This window comes from Entelurus aequoreus, linkage group LG18, assembly GCF_033978785.1.
Source record: "Entelurus aequoreus isolate RoL-2023_Sb linkage group LG18, RoL_Eaeq_v1.1, whole genome shotgun sequence".
NCBI lineage: Eukaryota > Metazoa > Chordata > Actinopteri > Syngnathiformes > Syngnathidae > Entelurus > Entelurus aequoreus.
Genome location: NC_084748.1, coordinates 2461953 through 2482547, shown reverse-complemented (window position 1 = coordinate 2482547; position 20595 = coordinate 2461953). Strand labels below are relative to the sequence as shown.

Genomic DNA, 20595 nt, shown 5'->3' with positions numbered 1-20595 from the left:
GTCCCTTTTGTAGATGACAAGATGCTGCCTTCCCTCGCAAGTTCAACGTCGGAGCTGGGAATGACATCACAGCAATCAAGATGGCCACACATCCACCAAAGCTCTTTTTGCGCTTGCTTTGTCTGATTGTAAAGAAATGATGTGCAAATAATATGCAACCTTCAAACAGGGTGGATGAAGAAGAAACATGTAGTAACGTAAACATTGCATATGGCTGACTTACTGTGACAAAAAGTCATCAGAAGTGCTAACAGCAGATATTATAGAAGCAGAATTGATTGAATTGAATTGATTAACGTGAAAAATTTATTGGGGTGTTACCATTTAGTGGTCAGTTGTACGGAATATGTACTGTACTGTGCAATCTACTAATAAAAGTTTCAATCACATCATTGTGACATCACTCGCTGGTGGTGAGGATGCTCCAGTTACAATTCTGACTAGGAACTTGGAAATTCCAACTTCCTGCTACAAAGTGAACGCACCATTATGCCTCGTCTGACCTGGCCTTGGGTAGATGATCCAGCCGCCACTTTAAAGAAGCAGGCTTTGCTACATATCTTAAAAAGCAACCTGGAGCTCTGCCTACTTTTCGTGAGTGTTGGGAGTTTGGTCTTGTTTTTGTTTTTTTTACTTCAGCCATTAGGTTAGCCTAGCATGTTGTTGACTGTCATGTTAGCACTGTAGCTCCTATTGCTATGCTAATGCAATATATGTATATATAAACGACATTTGTAAAGTTACAAAGGACTTAAAGTTAGTTTTATTTGCAGATGATACAACTGCTTTCTGTTCAGGAGAGAACACACAGAAGATAATACAAATAATAATAGAAGAAATGAACAAATTAAAAAGATGGTTTGACAAAAACAGACTATCTTTGAATCTCAGTAAAACTAAAATAATGCTATTCGGTAATAGTAGGAAAGAGCATCATACGCAAACACAAATAGACGGAGTAGACATCGAAAGGGTAAAAGAAACCAGATGTTTGGGAGTATTAATAGATGATAAAATGAACTGGAAATCTCATATTCAAAACATACAACATAAGGTAGCAAAAAACATTTCAATAATGAATAAAACAAAACATGTCCTGGGCCAAAAATCACTTCATATTCTCTACTGCTCACTAGTGTTACCATATCTGAGTTATTGTGCAGAAATATGGGGAAATAACTACAAATGTGCGCTACATTCGTTAACCGTGTTACAAAAAAGATCAGTTAGAATAATACATCATGTTGGATATAGAGAACATACAAACCCTTTATTAATTAAGTCAAAAATATTAAAGTTTGGTGATTTGGTAAAATTGCAAACAGCTAAAATGATGTACAAAGCAATTTATAACCTGCTACCAAAGAATGTACAACATTTCTTCTCAACTAAAGAGGAGAAATATAACCTTAGAGGAAAAAATAATTTAAAACATTTATATGCACGTACAACACTTAAAACTTTTAGCATAACAGTATGTGGAATTAAATGATGGAATGGATTAAGTAAAGAAGTTAAAAATTGTACTGACATGATCCAGTTGAAGAGGTTGTTTAAATTAATAGTGCTTACAAAGTACAAAGAAGAAGAATTATGAGAAAAACTTCCAACCTTATTGAAAATATTCTTCATCTCAGTATGTTGATAATGACTGAATTATTTAATTACATATTACAAACTGTTGTATATACTAATTCATAGATGTTATTTTATTATATAAAAAGGTCAGTAAATGATTTTATATCATTGTAAACGCTTTGAAGTGGGAAAGGGGTAGGATTAAATAAGCTTTGCTTCTTCCTACTCCTTTTCGGGCATGATGTAAAATGAAATGATATGAAATTGTGTGATGTATTATGATGTAAATGTGTTCATGTTCCAAATAAACTAAAAGAAAGAAAGAAAAAGAAATGCTAAGCACCTTTTACACAAGTTAAAGTAATGTATGTGACACATGACATTGCACAAGTGTAGAGTTAGTGTACATGTAGAATGTGCACTTCTTGGAGACACAAGACAGTGTAGGGCTTACTTAAAGCATGTTTGACCCTGGAGCAGCCCTAGGGCCATTACATGTGGCCCTTGTGTCATTTCATTGTTCAGTTTGAAGGTTAGCGGTCTGACATTTTTCCAGGGAGCTTTACATTTTATTTTATTTTGACATAAAAGGGCATTGTGTTTTTATTTCAACATTGTTAGAATAAGATAAAGAATACGCACTCCTAAAAGATATTTTTCTGTCCCATTGACTCCCATTAGAACTATTTTATAACACTGTAAATCTGGTAGTTGACTATGTTTGTTTTTTGTTTTTTTTATCATTTTAATTGCATTTCATCCTTTGATGGGAGTCAACTCATTGATGCTCAACAGACCTGTTGCCATCTGGTGGTTAAGGGGCGCAATTACACCAAAACCACATGTGATCAAGTACTATGTTTTGACATAGACTCTAGAGTCCTTTCTTGTGTTTCTTTATCTCAAGATCGAATTCTTGTTCTCTATTTGACACGTACAAAGTGAACGTGGAAAGGGTCGGCATGATAAGCTTTTAGCTTCAGCCTAAACCTTTTTGGTCAGGAAACGTAAACACATACTTTGATTTATTTATCTGCTATGCACTTGATGTACACTGCAAAAAGTGAAATCTAATTAAGATGAAATATGTCAAATAAGGCTGATATTTGCTTATTTTCTGTCTAAGATCACACTAAGCAGATTTGATGTTAGAATGTTTTACTTGTTTTAAGGGTTTTGGTCCTAAATGATGTCAGTAAGATATTACAGCTTGTTGCTGAGATTTGATGAGCTATATTGAGTAAAACATGCTTGAAACTAGAATATCAACTGTTGCAAAGCTGTGTCATCAACAGCTACTTTTTTAAAGTAATATTTTTTTATTTCAAGCATGAAATAAAAAATCATGACTTTGACACAATTGTGTCTCATAATTAAAACAGATGACAGCCAAATGGACTTTGCTGTTTTATTTCCAATGAAACAATAGAAAATAGGTACTCATATAGTAGTACAGTTTGCGCAGTACAGTAAACTGACAGTTAATATTTAAACATTTAACATTTCTAACCATTTTGAACATAAATAGTTCATGCACATTCAGATGAATTCTTCAAAATTACAATTAAAAAAAATTTGACCGGGAGCGTGGCTGTATATATGTGCACTAATTGACTGAAAGAGCACGCACTTGGCGCGATGATGTCATGTTATCCATGGAAAAATGCATTTTTAGACAATATGATTAGCCTGAGCGGCTAGGAGACCCCGAGAGTAACAAGCGCTTGCCTTGTTGTCTTTCCATTAAGAACAATAAACTAGTTTTTAGTGTAAGTTTGCTGCTTTCAATAAATGTAATGAGCACATATCATTATGTCAAGATAATGGCACTAGCATTTACTTCATTTATCAACATATTGAGCAAAAACGTCCCATGTTTTTTTTTCCTACCAAGAAAAGTGCGCTTGTTATTAGTGAGAATATACTTATTTTAAGCTATTTTTGGCTTCATTGAGGTTAGCTAATTTGACTTGTTTTGGAAAGTCTTGACAAGCCACATTTTCTTGTTCTATTGGCAGATAATTTTGCTTAAAGTCCTACTGAAAGCCACTACTAGCGACCACGCAGTCTGATAGTTTATATATCAATGATGACATCTTAACATTGCAACACATGCCAATACGGCCGGGTTAACTTATAAAGTGACATTTTAAAATTCCCGCCACACTTCCGGTTGAAAAACTCCTTTGGATATGATTTATGCGTGTGACGTCACAAAAGCAACGGAAGTGGTTGGACCCCATCGGACCCGATAGAAAAGCCTCTTGTTTTCTTTGACAAAATTCCACAGTATTCTGAATCTTTTGCAATTTGTTTAATGAACAATGGAGGCTGCAAAGAAGAACGTTGTAGGTGGGATGGATGGGTGTATTAGCGGCTAAGTACAATACTGTAATATCTGTGATATTTGCATTAGTGTACTGTGTCTTTAAGGCTTTGGGGAACGCGCATGCACGAGTGAGTTGGCGGAGAACTTGAGTGTGTGTGAGCGTGACTTTTGGCTAACAGCAGCTCGTGTATGTGTGTGCGTTACTTTTTCAACTACAACCAGTTACCGATTGTTAATAAAGCGATTGAGCAATTTGTTTAATGGACAATGGAGACTGCAAATAAGAAAGTTGGAGCCGGTGGAGCAGCGGACTACAGCAACACCAACACCAGGAGGTTGTGTTGTGTTTTGAGCAGGATAACAGACGCACTACGGTGAGTACAGCTTTGGCTTCCAAACATTCGATCGCTTGCCCGTACGTGCGTGTCGATATGTGCATGTCACGTACGTAACTTTGGGGAAATATATGTTTCTTGCCGACTCTGATGGCGGCCGGGGTGTCGTCAAAAGCGTACAACGCCCGCCGCCGCATCTAAGTTAGCTACGCAGCTAGGTTAGCTTCTGTTTTTTTTAGCTTCGCCAAGCGGAATATTATTAATCGTGTATTTACATGTTCATGGTTTAATAGTATTATTGATCTTCTGTCTATCCATCCAGTCAGGGTTTTTTTTAATTTAGTTTCTATCTGCATTTGAGACTGCTGCTATCACGTTGGCTACGTAGCTAGGTTAGCTTCTATTTTTTTTAGCTTCGCAAAGCTGAATTATTAATCGTGTATTTACATGTTCAGTCACTGTGAATGTCCATTTCGCGTGCTCGACTCTCATTTTCAAGAGGATATAGTATCCCAGGTGGTTTAAAATACAAATCCGTGATCCACAATAGAAAAAGGAGAGAGTGTGGAATCCAATGAGCCAGCTTGTACCTAAGTTACGGTCAGAGCGAAAAAAGATACGTCCATCACTGCCTCTCTAGTCCTTCACTGTAACGTTCCTCATCTAAGAATCTTTCATCCTGGCTCAAATTAATGGTGTAATCGTCACTTTCTCGGTCTGAATCTCTCTCGCTCCATTGTAAACAACGGGGAATTGTGAGGAATACTAGCTCCTGTGACGTCACGCTACTTCCGCTACAGGCAAGGCTTTTTTTTATCAGCGAGCAAAAGTTGCCAACTTTATCGACGATGTTCTCTACTAAATCCTTTCAGCAAAAATATGGCAATATCGCGAAATGATCAAGTATGACACATAGAATGGATCTGCTATCCCCGTTTAAATAAAAAAAATTCATTTCAGTAGGCCTTTAGTTCAAGTAAAATACACCTCATTTTTGTAATTGTTTTTGAACACTGACTTTTTGCAGTGTGTACCGTTTACACAAACTGATGAGCAAATACATAGATAAGCGAGCAAGTCACACACCTCCAGAAGGTGAATGGTGAAGATGAGAGGCTGCGGAGTAGCCTGAAGTTGGTCCAGATCCTTGTGTCCGAGCGAGTGGTGGGAGTGGATCTGTGCAATGCCGCAGCAATGCCTCTGGCCTTCCAGGGGGTCTTTCCCCACGCTGATGTTCCTCAGGGACTGGGACACCAGCGGGTAGAGTGCCGTGTGCTAACGTTTGACAACACAAAACATCTCGGCTGTCAGCAACAACAACAACAACAAACCACTTTTCACATTCGCTGAGCTTCCTCACTTTGGTGTCACATGTGAATTCTGCCATTTCTCCTTGTCTCATGGTGACCAGCACTCTCTCCCACACTGCCAGTTTGAACTTCTTGCCCAGGATCAGCTCCATGGGCTTGCTGCAGCAGCCCATGGACTTGGAGTCGTCCAGTACTGTGCCATCACACAGGCTGGTGCGGTAGTGGAAGACCACCTAATGAGAAAGTGGACACTTTTATTACAAAATGTCAGCAGCTTGGGGAAAAATTTACATTTTTCAAACATGCTTTGCTAATAGCTTAATCGTATTTAACAGCAGAATGAATAGATGTTTAGTTCCGTAAGCACAAAACTCCACAAAGTAGAATCATCTAGCGGAGCTCACCCTCGTCCGTTCCCTATTCGGGTATACGGAAACAACAGGAGCTAAAGCGCATGACTGTACCAATAAAATAACTTGCAAAATATAACAATTGTGCTACTTTATAACAATAGTAATTTGGTCCAACAAAATTTAAATAATAATCACTGCAAAACAAATTAATTTCCATACTTAAATAATTAAATAAGCAGACCAAATAAACACAATTCTGAAATCACATTCAACACTTGACAATAATCGCAAAATGACGAATATGTAAGAAATGCTTAATAAAGTGTAACAAAATAGTGCAAAAATAAAAAATGTTCAATCATGCTTTGCTAATAACTTAATCGTATTTAAAAGCAGAATGAATAGATGTTTAGTATCAATAAAATAACTTACAAAATATAGCAATTGTGCTACTTTATAGTAATAGTAATTTGGTCCAACAACATTTAAATAATAATTACTGCAAAACACATTAATTTCCATACTTAAATAATTAAATAAGCAGACCAAATAAATGTTACACAGCCGTAACTTCCTGGCAGTAAACCTGCAAAAAAATCTGTTTGCGTTTTCACTATTCTGTTACACTTTATTAAGCATTTCTCACATATTCGTCATTTGGCACCTTCATTTTGAGATTATTGTCAAGTGTTTAATGTGATTTTAGAATTGTGTTTACGTTGAGTGTTTTCCATGCTTGTTTTAGGATTTCCTTTGACTGATTGATTGAAACTTTTATTAGTAGATTGCACAGTGAAGTACATATTCCGTACAATTGACCACTAAATGGTAACACCCCAATAAGTTTTTCAACTTGTTTAAGTCGGAGTCCACATTAATCAATTCATGGTAAAATGATAGCTGAGGGGATTATGATCAGGAGAAAGTTACATTTAAATTAAAAACGTTTACATTGAATACATATATTTCTCCTGGTCCTCATTGTCGGCAAGTCTTAAGTATAATAATTATCAATAGATATAAAACACTTATGTAGTGGCTGCAACTAACGATTAATTTGATAATCGATTAATCTGTCGATTATTACTTCGATTAATAATCGGATAAAAGAGACAAACTACATTTGTATCCTTTCCAGTATTTTATTGGGGAAAAAACAGCATACTGGCACCATACTTATTTTGATTGTTTCTCAGCTGTTTGTGCATGTTGCAGTTTATAAATAAAGGTTTATTTAAAAAAAATAAAATTTAAAAATTCCTCTGCGCATAGCATGGATCCAACGAATCGATGACTAAATTAATCGCCAACTATTTTTATAATCGATTTTAATCGATTAGTTGTTGCAGCCCTAGTAGTGATACGCACTAATCTGGAAGGATGAGTGTGCTATTATTCAAAGAAAAAACATCATCGCATAGCATCTAATTTATTATAAACTTTGTTTAAAAAAATATAGGATCAAACTCCATTATGCTTTGAAAAGATCAAATATGCTCTAAGAGGCCTTGCGTTTTCTTGCGCACGCTTACTGACGCCGGTCAATTCTGACCTATCACGGCCTTAGAAACATGAGTGACGTCGTGAAGCAGCCAATCAGCAACGGTAAACACATGCCATCCTGCCACGCCCCTAACTTGTGACTCAGCCAATCAGCAACGATAAACACATGCCATCCTGTCCCGCCCCCAGCTTGCCGTCAGATGAAAAAACCACAGGAGAAAAATGACTTTTACACGATTTTAAACTTCAAGCACGCTCAACAATCATCTTCTTTCATGCGTGTTTGTCTTTTATCCAAGCGTCATTCATTCAACGTCAAACTAATCCCATGTTAGTCGAGATATGGCAGCAGATACAACAAGCTAGCTTTAGCTAACCCTTCTTCGTCACGTCTGTCGTGTTTCTAGCGACATAAATCACAGCCATCACGCACAAACATCGCCATTCTACCTTTGTGCCATCGGGGAAGGTGGAAAGTTGTCCTTTACCGGAGCTTAGCAATTTCTTACTGATTCCTTCTTCGAGTAACCGCCGTGCCTCTTCCTCCATCCTTGCTTGTCCGAGTCCTGCCGACAGACTCCGATGTTTGCCGAAGTCAGCCGATTCGTTGGTGTCGCTTTTTGGCGAAGCAGCGCCCTCTTCAGGCAGGCGGTGTTACTTACACTGCTCTTTCCTCTCAGCCAATAATATATACATTTGAATATATACTCTTTTTTTTACGTGAACGAATGTTTTTTTTACGGAATAAAATGGCAGTATAGTCACCACAATAGTGCAGTAAAATCCAACATATTACAACTTACAAATTACATTTTTTTTTCCAGAAAACCAATGCCAGCTTATTTGCCAGAATTTTACTGTAATATATAGTGGTCTTTTTTTTAATCAACATTACGGTAAAGGGAAAAACAGTACCACTGTTTTATAGGAAAAATATCTGCTAGCTTAGTGGCTAAAATTTTACTGCAAAATGTTTATTTTACACATTACTGTAAATGGAAAAACAGTACCACTGTTTTTATGGCAAAAAATGGCAACTCAGTCTAAAAAATGTTACTGTAAAATGTTTTTTTTTTTTTTTTTTTTACAAAGTACCACTGTTTTTTTAAATTCTGGCAGCTGAGTTGCCAGTTTTTAACTATACATTTTTTTTAGTACTGTTACCGTAAAAACAGGATTTTACAGTAAAAAAAAAACAGTGGTGGAATTTTTATTTACTGTAATATGCTGTAAAAAACACCGTAAATTATACCGTATAACCTATTGAAATTTTTATTTTGTACAATTTGGATATCTTGCTTTGACATCATAAGTCAAGCAAATATTTAAGTATTTATCTTGACATTTTTTGGAAAGTATGAAAATATATACATATGTACATGTACTGTAAATGTATAATGTATATATGTTATTCACATGTGAATAATGCTGTATAAGAGACTGTATTTATATTATTCACATGGAAATAATGCTTTATAATACTGTATGTTATTCACATGTGAATTATGCCGTATAAGAGACTGTATTTATATTATTCACATGTGAATAATGCTGTATAATACTGTATTTATGTATTCACATGTGAATAATGCTGTATAATAGACTGTATTTATGTTATTCACATGTGAATAATGCTGTATAATACTGTATTTATGTTATTCACATGTGAATAATGCCGTATAATACTGTATTTATATTATTCACATGTGAACAATGCTGTATAATACTGTATTTATGTTATTCACATGTGAATAATGCTGTATAATAGACTGTATTTATGTTATTCACATGTGAATAATGCTGTATAATAGACTGTATCTATATTATTCACATGTGAATAATGCTGTATAATAGACTGCATTTATAGTATTAACATGTGAATAATGCTGTATAATAGACTGTATTTATATTATTCACATGTGAATAATGCTGCATAATAGACTGTATTTATATTATTCACATGTGAATAATGCTGTATAATAGACTGTATTTATATTATTCACATGTGAATAATGCTGTATAATAGACTATTTATATTATTCACATGTGAATAATGCTGTATAATAGACTGTATTTATATTATTCACATGTGAATAATGCTGTATAATAGACTGTATTTATATTATTCACATGTGAATAATGCTGTATAATAGACTGTATATATATTTTTAACATGTGAATAATGCTGTATAATAGACTATTTATATTATTCACATGTGAATAAGGCTGTATAATAGACTATTTATATCAATCAATGTTTATTTATATAGCCCTAAATCACAAATGTCTCAAAGGGCACATGTGAATAATGCTGTATAATAGACTGTATTTATATTATTCACATGTGAATAATGCTGTATAATAGACTGTATTTATATTATTCACATGTGAATAATGCTGTATAATACTGTATTTATATTATTCACATGTGAATAATGTTGTATAATAAACTGTATTTATATTATTCACATGTGAATAATGCTGTATAATAGACTATATTATTCACATGTGAATAATGCTGTATAATAGACTGCATTTATGTTATTCACATGTGAATAATGCTGTATAATAGACTGTATTTATATTATTCACATGTGAATAATGTTGTATAATAAACTGTATTTATATTATTCACATGTGAATAACGCTGTATAATAGACTATTTATATTATTCACATGTGAATAATGCTGTATAATAGACTATTTATATTATTCACATGTGAATAATGCTGTATAATAGACTATATTATTCACATGTGAATAATGCTGTATAATAGACTGCATTTATGTTATTCACATGTGAATAATGCTGTATAATAGACTGTATTTATATTACTCACATGTGAATAATGCTGTATAATAGACAGTATTTATGTTATTCTAATGTGAATAATGTTGTATAATAGACTGTATTTATATTATTCACATGTAAAAAATAACTAAGTGTTTATTGTCTATTGTGAGCGAACTGTGGTGCTTAATTCCCCCCAGGGATCAATAAAGTACTTTCTATTCTATTCTATATTTTTTGTTGCAATATTATATAATATTAAAGTTTGAAAGGTATGCAATTTCCCGCAGTATATATATTGTTTTCTGTCAAAATGGAAGGAATGTACTCATTCAGTGAGTATTATTTGCCACAGCCTCATCATAAATACAACATAGGTACATTTGTGTTGTATTTGTCTGTAGGTGAAATATAGTGCATATAAAAAGTGAAAAGGTTTTATTGTCATTCACAGTCAGTATTGACATGTCACATGTCAGTCATGGAGTGGTAACAGTCAGTGGTTGAAGTGTCAGTGGTTAGAAAACAATACTGAAGGCTGCGTGTGTTAAATGAACAACGTCAGATCATTTTTCAAAATAAGGCAAGTAGAACAATTTGAAGCCTCGTCTTCCACGGACAGCACAGCTGATGTATATCACGTGATACACTAGGGAGGTAATTACAATTAGTCATGTTTATTCAAGAAATTCCTGGAGAAAAAAACATGGATTTACCTCCAGGGATGAAGAGAAGGAATCCAGGGACAAAGAAAATAGCGCTTGAAACACCTGCCAGGACAACAATTCACTAAAATGTCAAACTGATGTATGAATAATCTGTGTTATTATTATTGGTGCTATGCATGGTGTCCAGCAGGGGGCGCTCTGGACACATCACATCATCAAAATTACTTTTTTTTACTTTCGTTTATCACACTTGTTTGCAGGGAGAACACACCTACATCTAAGTTTCTCGCATGACATGATGACTAATAGTGACTTTAAGACTATCATTTTTAAAATGTCTTAAGAAAACACACGTTTTTGTTCCTTTCATGAAGTAAACATTAAAAAGCAACTTTACAAAATGCCAGTAAACAATTCTTTATCCTGCAACAACATGATAAAACAGGCTTTTTTAAACGTATTCAACTAGACTTCTCACTTTAGTGTAGATATATGTTTTTTTCAGGACCGATACAGATTATTTAGTAGTGAAGATGGCCGATAACCGACAGTTGGAGCCAATATTAATTTGCAGTAAAAGTTATTTAAACATGAATAGCTGGACACGGCTTTTAAGTTGTTTTTTTAAAACAGCGCGGCTAATTTATGCATTTTTCTTGACTGACCACCATCGAGCAAATAGTTTAAAAAACAAACAAATAGACACTTAACAGGCGCGTTATTGTTTGTGCTATGGCGCCATCTTTTGGACAAGTTCCCTCACTACGGGTGCTACAGTGCCCGTCGGTTTAGACTGAGCTTTAAACCCGAAGTACAAGTGCCAATCCACCTTCTATCCGTCCATAGCGTTTCTACTCGTCTGGATTCTCAATCCATCACTCCGAGCAACGTTTGTAAGTTTTACAATATAACTAAAACAATTCTTACTCACTACATTGTCCCATGTGTGATGTCCGTAGGAGTGTTTTCATGCATATTTCTACCTGCTATCGTAATGGAATCACGCTAGCGTCATTAGCATGAGCTAATATGCTAACACGTCCACGAGTGTCTGTTAGTATTATTAACTAGGGATGTCCGATAATGGCTTTTTGCCGATATCCCGATATTGTCCAACTCTTTAATTACCGATACCGATATCAACCGATATATACAGTCGTGGAATTAACACATTATTATGCCTAATTTGGACAACCAGGTATGGTGAAGATAAGGTACTTTTTTTAAAAAATTAGTAAAATAAGATAAATAAATCAAAAACATTTTCTTGAATAAAAAAGAAAGTACAACAATATAAAAACAGCTACATAGAAACTAGTAATGAATGAAAATGAGTCAAATTAACTGTTAAAGGTTAGTACTATTAGTGGAGCAGCAGCACGCACAATCATGTGTGCTTACGGACTGTATCCCTTGCAGACTGTATTGATATATATTGATATATAATGTAGGAAGCAGAATATTGATAACAGAAAGAAATGGGGGGAGGGAGGTTTTTTGGGTTGGTGCACTAATTGTAAGTGTATCTTGTTTTTTATGTTGATTTTATAAAAAAAAAACAAAAAAAACAAAAAAAAAACGATACCGATAATAAAAAAAACGATACCGATAATTTCCAATATTACATTTTAACGCATATATTGGCCGATCGGACATCTCTATTATTAACTAACCAAAACGTCAGCGTGGAGTTCTTGAGTCTGCTTAGCTGATTGGAGAGCTAGCTTGCGCAGCTAGTGGCTCCATGACCATGACTTCTGTTTTGTTTGATCGGCCGTTTGGAAACAACGAAGGTATGTAAATGAACATTTATAAAACATTTCTGTGTAAATACCTCATTTCTGCGTCTTATAGTCCGGTGCTGCTAATATATGGGAAACTATTAGTTTCTTCTAATATGTAGCGGGTGTGTTCTATAGTCTGGAAAATACAGTACTATCTTCTTGAGTAATTTGTTGTTGTTAAATATTAAATACTGCTATCATATGTAGATTTATATGAAACCCCGTTTCCATATGAGTTGGGAAATGGTGTTAGATGTAAATATAAACGGAATACAATGATTTGCAAATCCTTTTCAAGCCATATTCAGTTGAATATGCTACAAAGACAACATATTTCATGTTCAAACTCATAAACTTTATTTTTTTTTGTGCAAATAATCATTAACTTTATAATTTGATGTCAGCAACACGTGACAAAGAAGTTGTGAAAGGTGGCAATAAATACTGATAAAGTTGAGGAATGCTCATCAAACACTTATTTGGAACATCCCACAGGTGTGCAGGCTAATTGGGAACAGGTGGGTGCCATGATTGGGTATAAAAGTAGATTCCATGAAATGCTCAGTCATTCACAAACAAGGATGGGGCGAGGGTCACCACTTTGTCAACAAATGCCTGAGCAAATTGTTGAACAGTTTAAGAACAACCTTTCTCAAGCAGCTATTGCAAGGAATTTAGGGATTTCACCATCTACGCTCCGTAATATCATCAAAGGGTTCAGAGAATGTGGAGAAATCACTGCAGGTAAGCATTTAAGCCCGTGACCTTCCATCCCTCAGGCTGTACTGCGTCAACAAGCCACATCAGTGTGTAAAGGATATCACCACATGGAACACTTCAGAAAGCCACTGTCAGTAACTACAGTTGGTCGCTACATCTGGAAGTGCAAGTTAAAACTCTCCTATGCAAGGCCAAAACCGTTTTATCAACAACACCCAGAAACGCCGTCGGCTTCGCTGGGCCTGAGCTCATCTAAGATGGACTGATACAAAGTGGGAAAGTGTTCTGTGGTCTGACGAGTCCACATTTCAAATTGTTTTTGGAAACTGTGGACGTCAAAGAGGAAAATAACCATCCGGATTGTTCTAGGGTGAAAGTGTAAAAGGCAGCATGTGTGATGGTATGGGGGTGTATTAGTGCCCAAGACATGGGTAACTTACACATCTGTGAAGGCACCATTAATGCTGAAAGGTACATACAGCTTTTGGAGCAACAAATGTTGCCATCCAAGCAACGTTACCATGGACGCCCCTGCTTACAGGCCAAAATGTCAAATATCGATCTCTACTTTAGTGAATGTGTTGTTTGTGTACGTTAAATAATACTTTAGTAACTAGGTTGAATAATATTAGTTAACATGTGAGCAGAAGTGTCATCACAGACTATAAAGTTTGCCTGCGGTGGTTTTTCTTACCTGCGTTTGGACTCAGCTGGATGACGACACCTGTAAAAATAAGAGCTGCGGAGGAAGCAGAGGTGGAAGTGAGCGGTGATCGCCATGTTCTTAGGGTAATTTTGTATTTGCTTTTTTAATGTGTATTTTACTTCTGTTTTAAATTTTATTTTTTAGTCTGTCCTTTGCCTTTATTTCTTTGTGGTGTACAGCCCTTTGTTTTTCAACTGTGGTTGTTTTTAAAGGGCTTTATAAATAAAGTTGGTATGGTATGGTATGGTATGGCAACACTGCAGTGACTACTTCCTGTCCACTCACCCACTCCAGTGATCAGCAGCAGGAAGGAGGCCAGGACTACTTTTCTGTTCTTCTTCACCAGCGGATGTGACACCCACCTGGACACGCAGGTAAGTAAGTGTGAGTGTGTGTGTGTGTGTGTGTCTTACCCGCAGCAGTGTGCAGAGAGATGTGTGACAGTGTGTGTGTGTGTGTCTTACCCGCAGCAGTGTGCAGAGGGATGTGTGACAGTGTGTGTGTGTCTTACCCGCAGCAGTGTGCAGAGAGGTGTGTGACGGAGCTCAAGGTGCTGAATGACCACTGAGAGCTGCAGTAGGACAAAGTGGACGACTCACTGGGGGGGAAAGGTCAACATGAGGTCAGCAACTGTAACATTTATAAACTAATGTGACTAATATTAGTGACTAATATGACTCATGTGACTAGTGTTAGTCACTAATATTAGACACTATTGTGACTAATATTAGTGACTAATATGACTCATGTGACTAGTATTACTAATGTGACTAATATCACTAATGTGACTAATGGGACTAATATCACTAGTATGACTAATGGGACTAATATCACTAGTATGACTAATATCACTAATATGACTAATGGGACTAATATCACTAATATGACTAATATCACTAGTATGACTAATATCACTAATATGACTCATGTGACTAATATGACTAGTATTACTAATATGACTCATGTGACTCTTATTCACTCCAAGCAACGTTAAGTTTTACAATATAACTAAAACAATTCTTACTTACTAAAGTGTAACATGTGTAATGTGTGTAGAAGTGTTTTCATGCATATTTGTACCTGCTATCGCAATGTAATGAAGCTAGCATCGTTAGCGTTAGCTAATATTCCAACACCCTTACGAATGTGTGTGTTAGTATTATTAACTAACAATTCTTCAATAAACTAATGGAGTTATTGAGTCTGTTTAGCTGATTGGATAGCTAGCTTAGCGGATCTGTGACCCTCTGTTTTGTTTGATCATCCGTTTTACTGCCGTGTTACAGACACCATTTGGAAACAATGAAGGTATGTATTAAATATTTGTGTGTAAATAAGTCATTTAACAACATACAGTATATATCTGCAGCTTATAGTCTGGTGCAGCTAATGTATGGACAACTACATGTTTCTTCTCAAATGTAGTGGGTGTGGCTTACATAGCGGTATATACTTATTGCGGCGTGGGACAGCGGTAGACAGGTCTGTGTCCTGGCTGCTCAGTACAGTACGGCTTAGGTGACAAAACAGGAAGTGCCGTTCAATTCCTCAACATTTTAGGAGATGAACCCACCTGATTTTGAAGAAGTTATTAAAAGAGGAGTTGCCACTGCTCCCCAGGGGGTCTTCATTTTCCAGATTCTACAAAAGGAACAAAAGATGCACATCATTCACCAGCCAAGCATGTTGTAACCTTTATCCATAAAAATATGACAAAGGTGTTGATGGCGTGTGACAGAGAAGCAGCTGGAAGAAGATACTGTGGAAGTCCAATCTCCAAAGTACATTATTCCTTCTTAAGAATAGAATAGAATAGAATAGAAAGTACTTTATTGATCCCTGGGGGAATTCAGCACCACACTTTGCTCACAATAGACAATAAACACTTAGGTATTTTTTTACATGTGAATAATATAAATACAGTCTATTGTACAGCATTATTCACATGTGAATAATGCTGTATAATAGACTGTATTTGTTATTCACATGTGAATAATGCTGTATAATAGACTGTATTTATATTATTCACATGTGAATAATGCTGTATAATAGACTGTATTTGTTATTCACATGTGAATAATGCTGTATAATAGACTGTATTTATATTATTCACATGTGAATAATGCTGTATAATAGACTGTATTTGTTATTCACATGTGAATAATGCTGTATAATAGACTGTATTTATATTATTCACATGTGAATAATGCTGTATAATAGACTGTATTTATGTTATTCACATGTGAATAATGCTGTATAGTAGACTGTATTTATATTATTCACATGTGAATAATGCTGTATAATAGACTGTATTTATATTATTCACATGTGAATACTGCTGTATAGTAGACTGTATTTATATTATTCACATGTGAATAATTCTGTATAATAGACTGTATTTATATTATTCACATGTGAATAATATAAATACAGTCTATTATCCGTCAGTCTACCCCAGGGCAGCTGTGGCTACGAAAGTAGCTTACCATCACCAGGTGTGAATGAATGATGGGTTTTTAACATGTAAAGCGACTTTGGGTACTTAGAAAAGCGCTATATAAATTTCAGGTATTATTATTATTATACAGCATTATTCACATGTGAATAATGCTGTATAATAGGCTGTATTTTTTAATTGTTTTTTTCACATGAACAAAAATGTTATGTACTTGGAATTTATATAAAAACTGTTAAACTTTCGAATCGTTTTAGTTGCAGAATTTTTTTTTCTTTCTTGCAAATAATTTCTTTACCTACAAACCATTATTTTACTTCCAGATTTTTTTTTCTTACCCGTGAATCATTTTTTTTACTTGCAGGAAAAAAAAAATCCCCTGCAAATTTTAACTTTTTTTTTTTTTTTACTTGCAGAATTAAAAAAAAAAAAATTTACCTGCAGAAATTTGTTTTTTTCTAGCAAACCGTTTTTTTTAACTTGGGAATCGTTTTTTTACTTGCAGAATTTTTTTTCAAATTTACAATTTATTTTGTTTTAACCTGCAGAATTTTTTTTTCCCCTGTGAAATGGCTTTTTTAACTAAATAATACTTTTTAACTTGCCAATCATTTTTTTACCTGCATAAAAGTGTGGGTCACGTGTGGTCAAGTGTGGTCACGTGTGGGTCAAGTGTATGGTCACATGTGGGTCACATATGGGTCAAGTGTGGTCAAGTGTATGGTCACATGTGGGTCACGTGTGGTCAAGTGTATGGTCACATGTGGGTCAAGTGTGGGTCATGTGTGGGTCAAGTGTGGGTCACGTGTGGTTCTCCAGTGAGTACCTGGTACTTGAGGTTGCTGTGCTCAGGCGAGGTGGACATGGCGGGGGAGGGATGAGGATGAGGATGAGTCTTGGAGAAGGTCAGCGGGCCAAAGGTCATCTCTCCGTCCCGGTCCTTGTCTCGGCCCCTCCAGTCCGCGGGGTCCACCTGGGACACGTCTCCCTCCTCCTCCTCGCCGTCCAGCACGAAGGCGTCATCGATGGTGAACTGCGTTGCCATGGTGACGGCCTCTTTACACTCCTGGTTTCCGGTTCACTGCGGACGTGAAAGAAGACAACGACATCACAGTCAGGTCCTGCATCACGTGACCGAGTTAGCGTGACGCCAATCAAATGTCGGACTTGTGGAAGCGTTCAAGTTCCGAACAAAGTAAGAAGGAAGTAAGAAGAAAGAAAAGTTAAGCTGCTCTGATCTCAGCTTTTCTTTCCGCTCGTCGGTCACATGACCAAGTCAACTTACTGCCTTCAAAACAACCTTTTCCTTCGCTCCGCCATGTTGGACACGTTTCTCCTCAATGTTCGCCAACACCGCCGGGCGACTAATTCACAGCTTTCTTGTCTTTTCTCGAACTTTCTACTCCTTCTTTGCCCTCTTTCCCCCCACGCAGCTGGCTATCGACTGCGCATGTCTGATCCCGCCCATAGGCTGGACTGCCGGAAGTGCGTCCAATCGAGTGTCGACTTGTCGATCGTCGTATGAGAAGTTGGTGTTTTCTACTTTTGTTGCACATTTAACATATTTCAGTGATGCTAAAGTAGTTAATATAAATAAAATACATTGAAAGTGATGCTAAAGTAGTTAAAATTAAATAAAATACATTGAAAGTGATGCTAAAGTAGTTAATATATATAAAATACATTCAAAGTGATGCTAAAGTAGTTAATATAAATAAAACACATTGAAAGTGATGCTTAAGTAGTTAATATACATAAAATACATTGAAAGTGATGCTAAAGTAGTTAATATAAATAAAACACATTGAAAGTGATGCTAAAGTAGTTAATATACATAAAATACATTGAAAGTGATGCTAAAGTAGTTAATATAAATAAAATACATTCAGTGATGCTAAAGTAGTTAATATAAATAAAATACATTCAAAGTGATGCTAAAGTAGTTAATATAAATAAAATGCATTGAAAGTGATGCTAAAGCAGTTAATATAAATAAAATACATTCAAAGTGATGCTAAAGTAGTTAATATAAATACAATACATTGAAAGTGATGCTTAAGTAGTTAATATACATAAAATACATTGAAAGTGATGCTAAAATAGTTAATATAAATAAAATACATTCAGTGATGCTAATGTAGTTAATATAACTAAAATACATTCAAAGTGATGCTAAAGTAGTTAATATAAATAAAATACATTGAAAGTGATGCTAAAGTAGTTAAAATTAAATAAAATACATTGAAAGTGATGCTAAAGTAGTTAATATAAATAAAATACATTGAAAGTGATGCTAAAGTAGTTAAAATTAAATAAAATACATTGAAAGTGATGCTAAAGTAGTTAATATAAATAAAACACATTCAAAGTGATGCTAAAGTAGTTAATATATATAAAATACATTCAAAGTGATGCTAAAGTAGTTAATATAAATAAAACACATTGAAAGTGATGCTAAAGTAGTTAATATACATAAAATACATTGAAAGTGATGCTAAAGTAGTTAATATAAATAAAATACATTCAGTGCTGCTAAAGTAGTTAATATAAATAAAATACATTCAAAGTGATGCTAAAGTAGTTAATATAAATAAAATACATTGAAAGTGATGCTAAAGTAGTTAATATAAATAAAATACATTCAAAGTGATGCTAAAGTAGTTAATATAAATAAAATACATTGAAAGTGATGCTTAAGTAGTTAATATACATAAAATACATTGAAAGTGATGCTAAAGTAGTTAATATAAATAAAATATATTCAGTGATGCTAAAGTAGTTAATATAAATAAAATACATTGAAAGTTACACCACAGAAACAAACACAATGCAAAAATAATTAGCATAATAAACATTGAAGTTATGAAATGATGAATGACTAAAAGAAAACAATAAGACAAAACCCTTGATTGAACAATTGATGCACTGACACTAATAATAATGATGACTAAATAGATCACTCCTCCTGTATACAAATAAAGTTACTGTACAAAAACTTCTTCAGTAGTAAATACAACAAAATAAAATACAAAAAATGCACCCTTTATTGAACAATAACTGCACCAACATGAATAATTATAATTACAGTGATTACATTTTTTTATATACTGTATATATGATTTTATATATTTATATACAGTATGTATACATATAAGTATATATATATATATTTATATATGTATATATTTATATATGTATACATATATATGTATATATATATATATATATATATATGTATACATATATATATATATATATGTATATATATATATATACATATATTAACACATATATATGTATACATATGCATACATACATATACATATATAATTTAATGAAATTATATATGTCTGTACACACACACACAAACACACACACACACACATACACACACACACGCACACACACATATATATATATATATATATATATATATATATATATATATATATACATTGACCATTTGTTACATATTTTAGGTTGTACTAAAGGTTAACTAACATGTGTAATAAGCAATATTATTGTTTATAATAATGTCAAATTTCAGCTCTTAAAGGTTGTTTTCAATTACATTTTCTGTATTTATGTCCAAACTTTTCATATCATTTGGAAAATGTTCTTTTCAATGCTTTAAGGCAGGGGTGTCCAAAGAGTGGCCTGGGGGCCATTTGTGGCCCACAGCTAATTGTTTAACGACCCCTGGCACATTCTAAAAATATTTGAACACAATTAAACATAAAAAGTGGAATAAAAGAGAAAAGAGGTGAAATGTAACAAAAAAATAAGTTGCAATTTTTATTCTAATAACACAAAGCTGCCATTTTTTTTTCTTTAAAACTGTCATTGCTCAAAAAATAATAATGAATCAAAATCAGTGTTATGAATTTTTGACTTACTGAAGGCTGCAATATTACACTTAAATATATTTTTTGGGGAAAATATTGCATATAATATGTATTTGCCAATAAAAACTAAGTTTTTCGATGACAAAAAGGAAATAAAACAAAAAAACGAATACAAATGTATAATCAATGGTTAGATCTGAAGTTGATCAAGAGATTTA

The 20595-nt window shown here is 34.4% G+C and overlaps 2 protein-coding genes across 3 annotated transcripts in view; both read right to left on the bottom strand.

Annotated features, from left to right (window-relative positions):
• The window catches only part of aip (aryl hydrocarbon receptor interacting protein), a 12147-nt gene extending 4131 nt beyond the window's left edge, over positions 1 to 8016 (bottom strand). The window contains exons 1-3 of one of the 2 annotated variants that reach the window (XM_062026285.1): positions 7859 to 8016; positions 5603 to 5785; positions 5329 to 5517 (exon numbers count right to left, since the gene is read on the bottom strand). In XM_062026285.1, coding sequence (XP_061882269.1) covers positions 5329 to 5517; positions 5603 to 5785; positions 7859 to 7957 — 471 coding nt within the window. In that variant the 5' untranslated portion in view covers positions 7958 to 8016. The remainder of the gene's footprint in view (positions 1 to 5328; positions 5518 to 5602; positions 5786 to 7858) is intronic. The other variant, XM_062026284.1, reaches the window with a different exon arrangement.
• A 2606-nt stretch (positions 8017 to 10622) lies between these two features.
• On the bottom strand, positions 10623 to 18028 carry tmem134 (transmembrane protein 134). Its single transcript, XM_062025984.1, has 8 exons — positions 17818 to 18028; positions 17359 to 17613; positions 15651 to 15718; positions 14589 to 14675; positions 14363 to 14439; positions 14066 to 14110; positions 10916 to 10969; positions 10623 to 10848 (listed from the first exon to the last, which is right to left on the bottom strand). Exons 2-8 carry the CDS (start codon positions 17575 to 17577, stop codon positions 10766 to 10768), a joined length of 633 nt encoding a protein of 210 aa, XP_061881968.1. The 5' UTR covers positions 17578 to 17613; positions 17818 to 18028; the 3' UTR covers positions 10623 to 10765.
• Between the last annotated feature and the right edge of the window lie 2567 nt (positions 18029 to 20595).

Coding starts and splice junctions, on each gene's coding strand:
- tmem134 (XM_062025984.1), bottom strand. CDS start 17,577: ATGGCAACGCAGTTCACCATCGATGACGCCTTCGTGCTGGACGGCGAG. Junction 14,676..15,650: donor AATAACTTCTTCAAAATCAG/GTGGGTTCATCT, acceptor TTTCCCCCCCAG/TGAGTCGTCCACTTTGTCCT. Junction 14,111..14,362: donor GCTGCTGATCACTGGAGTGG/GTGAGTGGACAG, acceptor CTTCCTCCGCAG/CTCTTATTTTTACAGGTGTC.